General features: G+C 32.0%; 1 protein-coding gene across 1 annotated transcript in view; it reads left to right on the top strand.

Annotated features, from left to right (window-relative positions):
• Positions 1 to 12,081, top strand: part of sim (bHLH transcription factor single-minded) — a 43,836-nt gene that overhangs the window by 23,042 nt on the left and 8,713 nt on the right. The window contains exons 2-5 of the mRNA XM_018455158.1: positions 5,192 to 5,479; positions 7,258 to 7,343; positions 7,516 to 7,605; positions 7,945 to 8,166. Coding sequence (XP_018310660.1) covers positions 5,192 to 5,479; positions 7,258 to 7,343; positions 7,516 to 7,605; positions 7,945 to 8,166 — 686 coding nt within the window. The remainder of the gene's footprint in view (positions 1 to 5,191; positions 5,480 to 7,257; positions 7,344 to 7,515; positions 7,606 to 7,944; positions 8,167 to 12,081) is intronic.

The raw sequence follows: 12,081 nt of genomic DNA, 5'->3' as shown, positions 1-12,081 counted from the left end.
TAAAAGATCAACTTTGCAGTAATGCGCACACGTGGCTCAGCGCAATACAAAATGGCGTCTCTGGCCAGGAGGCACCTCTATGGACGATTGTTCTCGAAGATCTTGCGATCGCAGTGTAACAATACACAGTTTTCTCTAATGAGAAAACAGTTTATTCTCGGAGTACAGAGTCACTTTTCCTCGGACCTGTTCATTTCCGACGGCCTGCAATTTTCCCGGTAATGCAACGAGCGCGCACGAATGTTTGAGTGCAGTGCGATTTCTGCGAATGTGCGAAAAAAATAACCTACGTCGAGTTACGTACATTACCTTGAAAATGACATTTCCAAGTAGCGAAACAATACATACGTAAATTCGTCGCGATGTTGCGTAAGGCTTCCACTTGGCATTTTGCTAACTGTTCAACGATATAGATGTTTGAATCAGTCATCTCGAGCCGAGTGTTCATAAATTTGTTTAAAAATTTTAAAATAAATAAACTTTTTCATATAAAAGTGATACACTTAAACAGAATATGTGATAATGTTTTCTATTCTATTGTGATAATATTTTCAATTTTTGTTACAATATTTCTCTCTGCGAAAAAAATTATTCCTACAATTTACTTAACGAATTTGAAAACTGACAGATCATTAGCAATTCAATAATCTTTCATATTTGTTAATTACAAACGGAAAGATTTTAATTCTATTTTAGAAACTAACTGTTAAATTTTGTCTTGAACTATCACTTTTGCATCAAGCGAATTTCATAGATAAAATTTCTGTAGAGCAAATGGGATGATTTAGAAGGATTTAGTAATTACATTATTTCAGAGAATTAGCTGAAAAAATTAATTTTTTTCTAATATTTGGAAAAAAATCATACACAAATATCGAAGTATATTCTCTAAAAGTGAATATTATTATTGATTTTTTTTCAATGCTACACGTATAACTGATATAATCATCAGCGAATATTTGCTAGAGAAGATTGGAGATACACGTGTAATTAATATATTCGTATCACGTGTAATTAATATATCCATTTTAATTCGTGTAATTTTTAATACACGGTTATACAGATACTGAAATACATGAGTTGATACATTGACGATACATTGAATTGCGTTTCAATTTGCAAAAAATAATCTCTAAATCATCAGATTAAGACTGTTCGAAAATTCATTGCCAGTGTTGAAAATGTATAGTATAACGTGACGTAAACTGTAGATTTTCAGCGCTGGCAGTGAATTTTGGAACACAGCCTAAGATAAAGATCATAACCTTTAAAAGTGAATCAGTATATTATTACTGAAAAACAGTAAATATTTGCTGATGATTACATCAGTTATAAATGTAGCATTGAAGTCACTGATTCACTTCTATAGAGAGTATCGTTTTTATTTTTGTATTATATGATTTTTATATATATAAATGAGAGAAAGAGAGAGAGAAAAGAAAAGAGAGAGTAACTTTTCTAAAATAAACAAGAAGACAGAGTAGACACGCTCTGATACGCGCTTGATAAAAATACCTATCTAAGGAAATCGAGAGGTGTTAAGCATCGGTTGGAACTGTCACCGAAGCAGAGAAGAAGCGGCAAAAAAATGCATTATTCAAGCGAATTTCCATTCAAGAGAAGTCCGGGTAGCTACATCGTTAGGTTGCTCTCTCGCCGGCGCTTTAATGACGGTTTGCTCCCTTTGCTTTCGTTTCTTATAACAAGAAGCTTCGACGTCGTCGTTACGCGGCACTCGCGCCGTATCACTCGCGAATAATGACGTGGTCAAAATCCCTTTCGCATCGACTACGCGTTTTGGAGAATACTTGAGGAATTTACTTCAAACTTCCGATTTGTAACGCAAAATATTTTTGAAAAAATTAATTATACAAATATTTGTGTTTTACAGGAATTCTTTTTTGTGTGCACGCAAGGGGATGCATACACGGAAAGAACAATTTTGCTCACATATTGAAAATTTTAAATGAACATAGATCTGTAAATAACTTTAGTTAATATTTTTCACAATAAAATTATTTATAGGTTTTAAGATGCTTATCTCAAAATTAGATTATTAAGATCTTTCTAAGATACCTATAAGTACCAATATTATTATATTGATTGTTAGTTTAATTTGTAATATTACTACTCTAGTTCTATTAGGACTGCGTTTCAAGACAGGAAATTAAACTCGGTGCGCAGTTTGTAAGATTAAATGTATATATGTATATACATATAAAGTCACACCGAATTATTTTAGCACTAATAAAGATACAGTTCCACCGTTTAAGGCCTCCATTTCTTATTTGTTGTGTACATATATATTCACGTTATGATTTTAAAAGATACTTTGTTTAATACTGAAAATAACTTTATTGAACCATCAAAATAATTATGTAGAAATCTCAAACATGATGTGCAATGATACAAAAAGTTTTGATTCTATCAATTTAAGCATTCTCCATAATTATTTTTATGGTATAAAAAAAATTATTTTCAGATCTGTATTCGCTAAATTTTTAAATATTTCAACAAAACCGCCCTTTTCCTGTAATTTAAGATGCTTTTTATAATATCTTTGATAATCTAATAAAGAAGGTGATAGACTTTGTAAGTTTATTATATATTGAACTATTTTCAATAAAAATTTCGTATAAATATGTTCATAAGAAATGTCTATTGTATGTAAGAAAAATTAAACTGCACGTAAGTAAAAGAGAAAGGGAAAAAATGTTGATACTTTATTCTACGTAAATTTGCGCTTTAGATTTGTATAAAGCTTCTATCTAAGTTACAGTAAACATTCAATAATTACATTGTGATCTTCTATTAAATTTAAAGTAAAAAATTTAATAATTAAATTTTGATATATTAATTAAATATATAGCCAATTTAATTTTTAAATATTTTCAACAATATAATAAATTTAAATATTTTGTTTGATACATGAGAGTAATCACGTTTGATATTTTTCACACTCTATAATTTCTTTTTCCTTTATTCGAGCCTTTATTCTTTGAGATATTTTTATCAAATAGGTACGAGCTGAAATTACGTAGCGGTGGTGCACGATTGTTCGAGTGCAAATTTTTTACCGATTTATACTTTTGAAATTCGTCACGCGCTCGCAAAGTTGCGGGAAATTAAAAAAAATATTCGTAGTCCCAATTTTACGGGTTATATGCGATGTGTCCATAGAGACGGTTCTATTTCATCTGGAAAAAATGTAATTCAGCTTGGAAGCTTTGAACGTGATTTCGAAATAAAGTCACGACCGCCAATATTGCAAGACAAATAATTGCGCCTGCAAAATTCCGATCTCTACGGGGCCAATGACCTTTCCGGTTATCCAGGACGATTTTCCATGAAGCATAAAAAGTTGTATGAAATTTTTATCGCCTGCACATGAGCAATGTCGCAGATATGAAGCATTATTCACATTAGTTTGAGAAAAAGCAAAGCTGTAACAGATATAGGCAAATATGAAACGTTTCAGAATTGCGAGAAAGGTGTGACAATTTTATAGGATTCTGCACATAATACAAGGAACGTACATATTTTCCAGCCGATCGGCACTGCCAGGATATCGGGTGTTACGTCGGCATTTCCGCCGGCGACATTAACGATAACGATGAATTGCGATTACGACGAGCGTAGAGATCGAACTCCGTGTAGTCAACTGCGTAGCGGAGTTAAGTTAATTCAGCTGGGCACGCTGATAATGCAAGTACCTTACACTGTCGTTTGTGCAATTCGCGGTTCGTGTTATTGCTGCATCGATTTTGTATGCACGCGCGTAGATCGCGCATGCCTAGCCCATCTGGTCGCGCGTGCGAATCCCTAATGCCACTCTTGACGTATTAAGTTCTATCCTTAAGACCGACATGCGTACACACGCGCGATAACATCGAGGAATTACGAGCTACCTCAATTTTGTTCAAGTGTTCTCTTTAGGAAATGTAAGTTATATATTATAAAATAAATTACGAACAATTTTACGTATTTTTGTCAATTTAAAAACAAATTATTATAAATGTAATTTGAATAATATATTATATATTTTTTGGGAGGTTAAAAACCTCCTATTTCTTAATTTTGTAATTAAAGCACTTTAGGCCCAGTTTTTCATTTTCTAATTAACTTGTTGTTAGACTTAATCTGATAATAATGTAAAAACTGTAGTGAGTAACTGTAATTTATTTTTATTTTTCTAGATGTGGTTATTATCACTAAACTGATGATTTTGTAGTGAGTAACTTTTATTACATACTACACCATCAGTTTAGTATTAATCATATGGCGAATTCGGCACACATGCACTGATTCCGCTCTAGTGTTGCTCTGACATGGTGCGAGTGCAGAACCACTTTGGTGCTATGCCAAACTGTACTGTCAAGAAACATCGGTACAACATTTCTTGAATTCGTTTAGTTCATTCAGTTGGTTCGAATATAAATTCAGCACTACACTGGGTCAGTTTTCATTTGCCGAATATAACAATCTGAATGCATTGATACAGTGCGCACAAGCTGAATGTTGTGACACTGAAAAAGTTCACACTCAGTGCGTATTAGTGCAGTTTTTCGAATCTGCTAAGATAGCTAGAAATTAATCATAGCTAGAAAAACACAATTTTTAAATTACCATCAGATTAAGTCTAATCGCAAGTTAATTGAAAATAAAAAACTGGGCCTAACCCAGTGAGAAATGACAATGGAACCGACGTCGATTCGACATCGAAATCATCGAATCGACGTCAAATCGATATCGATTCCATTGTCATTTCTCACTAGGAAAGTGCTTTTATTTCTAAAACTATTATCATCAATTAAAATTTTTTATCATCAAGTTAAGTCAGGTTAATTCTAAATCACACAACCAGAAAACAAAAAACCGGACCTTAAAATTTGAAAAATCTTTAAAACTTAGATAGTAATAAGTAAATGAATAACAAAATCTGCACAAAAGCAAATGGTTTAATTAAATTTAAGTTAAAATAAAATTTTTTTAAACTAAATGTTGAGAGAGAGAGAGAGAGAGAGAGAGAGAGAGAGAGACAGCAGAATAAAAGAAGCTGTTTACTTATCTATTTCTATATGAGGATTATAATAACACTATTACACAACTAATAAAATTCTAATGAAATACATATTTTTTAAATATACATATATACGTATGTTTAATAAAAATTATTTTTTTCTATTTGTAGACAGCAACTCTTCCTCGGATACATTGGATTTGAGCTCGCATTATCATAATCATAACAACAATTCGAACGGCATCACTAACTCTACCACGTCCGGTGGTCTGCAAGAAATCGAGATGAAAGAGAAAAGCAAAAACGCAGCGCGATCGCGCCGCGTTAAGGAGAACCAGGAATTTTTTGAGTTGGGAAAGCTGCTGCCACTTCCAGGCGCTATTACTACGCAATTGGACAAGGCCAGCATTATCAGGCTAACTACCAGTTATCTCAAGATGAGAGCCGTTTTTCCTCATGGTAACGAATATGCCTATTTGGTAAATCTCGCTTTTATTTGTTATAATTAAGTCTTTTATATTAATCGATCAATTAATGATTAATACAGTAAATAATAGTATATTTATCAACATAAGTTACAACATTACTTATTTAGCAAAATTAATTTAAACGATTAATCAAAACGATTGTACTATCCAAACTGCAGTAATTGAACGATAATAGTCGCAAATCAGTCTGCGCTCTTTTTTATTTTTCACCAATTGTAGAGCTGGTTACTCATGAATTTAGCAACCGGACTCTTACGCGCAAAGGGCAAATAGTATCGGATGAGATGGATGTGATTGCGCACTTAATGCATTGTTAGTCCCCGGCGCTTTGTAAGCAAAGCATGGGGGCTGTTATAGTGTTACAATGGCCTCCCCAGTTCGATTCCCCCTCTCACGACATCGGCGAATTGAATTTCAAGTGGCTGCATCCCTCTAGAACGACCGTCTTTATTCTCGGAGAAAAAGAGACACGGCGTCCTCACGACGACGCTTTTAAGGGCGCTTCCTCGCGCGCTTTGTCGAAAAGCGAGCGTGAAATTTCTCGAGAGGCCGATCGTCGTCGATTATTATCACAAGATTAACCCCTTACAATCCAAAACAACCGTCGGAAGTAAATCAATATTAATTGATTAAAATAGGGAATAATGTCGATTTATTAATTATATGATAATGACAATTTCTGCAACACAGATATTCAAAGATAATATCGATATTATTCGTCAAATCTCGTTGGATCCATTTTTAACGGTTCCTCACACTCCAGTCTATACTTCACACTCGTTATATTGAATTCCAATGATGTAAAATTTTTGATGCAGCGTGGCGATAGCAAAGACTTTGAACCAGGGCTGTTTCTCTCTTTGAGATGGATCGAGCTGTCTGTCAAATACACGCTATTGTACATTGATATAATAATAATAAGGATCGTAAAATCTGACACGTGTCGTGTATTGAAACAGCATGATCGACAATTCTTCCAAGGAATGTGTTGATGATCAAACTTGAAGAAAATATGTTCCAGAACATGACGTTTGAAATGTCGCATTCGAATATGAACACGTGACACGTGACATGAGACTCTCGAAATTTATCATGAGAGCGAATTTAATTTATCTTTAAATTAGATTTTGACTTCTTCGAATATTAACGCGTATTTTTATGCGTTTCAATTATTCAAAAAGCATTTTTAATTTGCTTTCGTTTTCTTGCTTATCTCTTGATTTTTCATTTATTAACGTGTTTCAAATAATGTTTAAGAAAAATGGAATAAAAAACTTCATTGGTAAGAAGACGATCCACAATTTTCGCAAAATCTTACATGACGACAGAAAATGCTTCTGTTATATTACTATAATTAATGCATAGCCACGTTGTTGTAGATTTAATTATATATTATGTATGAAATATCACCACGAACATTCATATCGGTATATCATAGAAAATCAGAAAGAGATCGGAATATCGGATTTAAATTCTTTTAAATATTTACCCTTTTTAATACAAATGTTAAAAATTCCCATATTTAAAAAACTACAAAAAGCAATAAGAACTTTAATTTATAAGAAGTCAATTATTCATAGAAATTATTACTGTAATTATAATTTGAAAAGTGTAAATTTAACAAAAATTATGCAGACGCAATAATCAATACATTTTATCTAGAGAAAGTATGTACACCTTCTAATGGGCGTATCTTTGCGCATTCAATATTAAAAGCAGAAGACTGATTCCTTCGAATCAATTTTTCAGGTCTAGGAGACGAATGGGGTGCCGCGCCACCGCCCACCAATTCCAGAGAGACTGCCATTAAGGAACTCGGTTCGCATCTTTTACAAGTGAGTGATTGTTATTCACATACCCTCACCAATTCATAACGCAAATATCTAGTATACATTTATATTTTCTGTTGAAAATTAGAAAATTTAACGATTTGAAAATACGCTTACTTATTAAATTCATGTGTGAAAGTAAATCAATTCCATGATAACGAACTATTTCTAATTGCAGACACTAGACGGCTTCATCTTTGTCGTGGCACCGGATGGAAAAATTATGTACATAAGCGAGACTGCTAGCGTACACTTAGGTTTGTCGCAGGTGGGAGATATCCTCTCATTTATTTAATTAATTAATAATTCAATTTTGGCAATTTTTTTTAAGAACAAATGTATCAACATTTTACACAATTACATTTGCATGTTTGAACAATTCAACTATTTATCTTTAAGTATGTAAAGAAACATGAAGAAAAAGAAAAAAGCAAATATGTTAAAAGTACATTTTATATGTAATATTTGATCAAATCTTTTTCGCGCAAAATTGCATTATTATGTGTATCATATTATCACATCGTGTACATATGTTACATTGCTATATCAAGTAAGGGAAATTCGCATTAATCCCGCAACTATTGACGGAAACTGTTCGTATGTGCAGGTGGAATTAACAGGAAACAGCATATTCGAGTACATTTATCCGGAAGATCGCAATGAGATGGTTTCCGTGTTGAATCTTCCGCAGAGTCCAGCGGATCTAGCGGGTTTCACTTTCCCGCCACCGAATTCGCGAGGTGAAATCGAGCTGGAACGTGCCTTTCTCCTCAGGATGAAGTGCATCTTGGCGAAAAGGAATGCGGGTCTTGTTACGGAAGGATACAAGGTAAATAAAGAAGAAGAGTAAAAGGAGATAAATTTTTATAAAAAGCTGGATCACATGCAATCTGGTAAATTATTAGAACTTCACAGAACGTAGAATTTTTAGTAAGTTACTAGATCGCAAGTGATCTAGCACGCAAAATAGCATTGTATTCTTTAGACTTAATCAATTTAGAATGATTGAAACAAGTTTAAATTCCACGTGTACTGCACTGTTAAATCTGCATTGAGAGAAAACGAAATAGTTCCAGCAACTAAATAAATTTGGTAACTTTTGCAATTGAAGTACCTGTAACTAGTTTTACAAAGTAATAGAAACTAAAGTAGTGCTGAATATTATAAAAATGTAGTCACGGTAACAAATTGTATGAACTATTAATTGTGTATGCACTATTAATTGGTACTGAAATAGTGACTCAACTACATTGAGTAGTTACTTGGACTTCATGCAAATAGATATAACAATTACATTTTTCTAGTTTAGACAAAAATTTTTAAAGTGTCGCTCAGTACGAGTAGTACTGTCACCAGAGGGACGTAGCGGAGTTCAGTTTCTCCTAAGAGGGAAACCACTCAGCTTACAATAAAAGGCGCAGCGTTGGTTTCAAACTTGGAAGACAAAAATAAATAAGAAATGCATACACAAATTTGTAACTATGTATTATAAAGCTTTAATAAGAACAATAAGTAAATTAAGTGAACTAAGAAAATATAATAATATTAACCATTTATAAATTGTTTATATGGTTAATGTACTATATTTTCTTAGTTCACTTAATCTAGTATTCTTATTAGAATTTAATAATATGTATATAGTTGAGGCGCTATTTCACTACAAATTTATAGTTACTGATACAACTTTTTTCTCTGAGTGTGTAGTATCAAATTTAACTTAATGTGAGTCGCCACTGCTCCTACTCAATTATCGTTACTTTATACTAAAACAATGATTATATTTGACACTATATACACAGTGTCAAATTTAATCGTTTTAGTATAAAACACATTCGTTTAGTATAAATCACATTAGGTTAAATTTGACACTATCGATTTAACAGTGTGTAACTATCTGTAGTATTATAATTTGACTTATTATTATACTAAAGATAAAATTATATTATAGTAAAGATAAAATAAGTAGTGTGCTAAGTGTAAATAGGAAATGTTTTGCAAATCTCACTTTTTCGAAATACGAATTAAAAAATTAAAATAAAAATCATTTTGTGACTTCGAGAATAAATTAAATATAAGCATTATAAATCAAATATAAATATTCTATATAAATTGCCTATATTAAGCTCCCGCGGTTGTTAGCGCGTAAATAATATGTACATTTAAAAGCGATAAGATATAATTTGCAAACAATTGAAATATACTTATATCAACGAACTTAACTGCAAACGACTCTGAATAGTCTTCTCCAGTGCGATAATCAATGTTGATAGTTTGTACTTGACTTTCACACTCTAGAGTATTCAGTTAACTCTGTGTGTGTGTGTTGGCAAATTATATCTCTTATCGCCTTCTATCACTGTTAAATCTATAGTGTTAAATTGAATCTATAGTGTTAAATTGAATCTATACTGCTTACATTGTTATTTTATATACTAAAATAATGGTTAAATTTGACATTATATGGTTTCAAATTTAACCATTGTTTTAGTATAAAATAATAATATATTAAGTAAGAGCAGTGGTGACTTAAATTAAATTTAAGTTAAATTTAATACCTACTATAGATTCAACAGTGTAAATATATGTTATTTACACTGTAAATATCTATTATTTACGCACTAACAGCCGCAGAAGCTAATATAAATAATTTATATTTAACAAATTAAAATTTTTTAAAGTAATATAAGCTTACGACAATAATTAAAAAATGGGAAACAGTGATTGTTCTTTATAAAAACATGAGAGAAAGAGAGAGGAAAAGAGAAGGGAAAGGAGTTAAATACAGTTTCGTTGTTTTATAATCCGACATTTATGACAGATAAAAACAGATAGAAAGGATATGTGTGAATTGCGGTTAGTATTTTTATATTATATATATACAAAATCGTAAAAGATAAATACTAAATAATAGATGATCTGGTTGACTAAGTAGGGTTGTAATTGTCCCAGTCACGTTCAGTTCTAGTCAAAAGGGAAGCGCAACGGACAGATGGTAAAAACTTGCATCTAATCTACCTAAGAAAACACTTTATGCTTTTCATGCATTTCTCTTTCAATTTTTTTCAACAACTTATTAATAACATATATGTTTATAATATATCAATACATACATAAAATAAATTTATATTTAATACATAAAATAAATTAAATTAATATATATCAAATTAAAACATATCAATATATCAAATATCAATGTATTACGAAAAAATTAAAAAAAAATCACATTATATTTAAATCTGTATTTAAAAATACAACAAAATGTTGTAACATCTATATTGTTCTAAAATAATAAATAAAAATGATAAAAATAGAACATAAATTGTAATATGCTTTATATTAATTTTTTAATAGCTTTATTATATTATATAAATCAATTAATCTTTAAAATTAATTAAATAAATGTTTACTAATATTGTTCGCAAATTCTTAATTAGTGAATTAAATTAAAAAATGGCTATTTTAAATATTATAAGTATATAATGTTAATATGTTAAACAATATATCATTATATTATTAATTATATTATTATGTTATATATGTGTAAAACTTCGCATTTGAAAAATAAAGTCGAGGTGCAATAAAAATAATTTTTCTTCCATTACTCTCTTTCTCTCAAACAAGCTATAAACATGCGTGCAACGAGAATCAATTTCAATCAATAAGTTATATTATCAAAACTATTAATCAGATTTATGCAATCTACCGTGCAAATGCGAAAAATCGCATATAGACATTAATCCCGATTTATGAATGGTGATGCCTTAATTTTCCGAAATCGAGTAAAACTGTCCGCATTAACTTCCCCCGTGTATCGTTAAACTTTCGACATATGCTCGGGCAATAACGGATGCTATTGTTCTGAAACGAAGGGAGGCGACAAGAGGAGGTAAAGGGACTTGCGATGTACCTTACACTTGCAATCCTCGTAGAAGAAAATGTTTGACAAATAGCTCGTTCTGGCCGCAGGACTACGATGACGTTAACCCTCGACGAAATCGCGCATAAAGATCCCCAATGGTGTCAAGCATACAGTCATGAATGCAACCCCTACGAGTTGTTAGATCAACCGAGAGAGCCTTGGGGCTAGGGCGAATTTATCCCTATGGTACTTACACGCACAAAAGACGGATTGTAGTTGGCTTTTCTTTTATCGAGACGCGCGAACGGAAATGTTCAGATTAACAATTGCGTGAAATTCGAGTGAGAATCAAGAGAACTTGTTCCGAGTGCTTATTTGAGGGTAATATCGATAAGTCTTTTGAGAAAGATATTTAAAGACTCGATCATCCTTGATCTCATGATACAATTTATTCGCATCTGTTTGTCTTAAACGCTAGTGGCGTTTTTAAAGCTGCTAAAGCTTCGGTGCAAGGATAAAGTTGAGAAGGGGCTCAGGCATTACTATTAATTCAAGGCAATTCTTATACAGCACAGATCTTTTCTGCAATATTGCAGCAAAAAATTCATGAATGTTCACCACGCACCGGGGCCTGTAGGAATCTCACGGCTTGCTTTTTAACATTCTCTTTGTGTCATATCTTTTTCATTTAAACAGACGACACTTGGTGCAAAGAGACGCTAATAAAATGATCTAATCCTGATTAGCGCTTATAATAAGCCAATACGAAACCATACAAGAAAATTAGTATCTGACCTATCACAGAAATCCAATAGACCAGCGTGACAGCCATCTACAGGAGCCGCCGTGTTCTGACTGTCCACACTGAAAGAAAAGATTGGCTGG

Source organism: Mycetomoellerius zeteki, unplaced genomic scaffold (genome assembly GCF_001594055.1).
Source record: "Mycetomoellerius zeteki isolate Tzet28-1 unplaced genomic scaffold, Tzet1.0 scaffold471, whole genome shotgun sequence".
In the NCBI taxonomy this organism is placed as follows: Eukaryota; Metazoa; Arthropoda; class Insecta; order Hymenoptera; family Formicidae; genus Mycetomoellerius; species Mycetomoellerius zeteki.
This window is presented reverse-complemented; position numbering and strand designations above follow the sequence as displayed.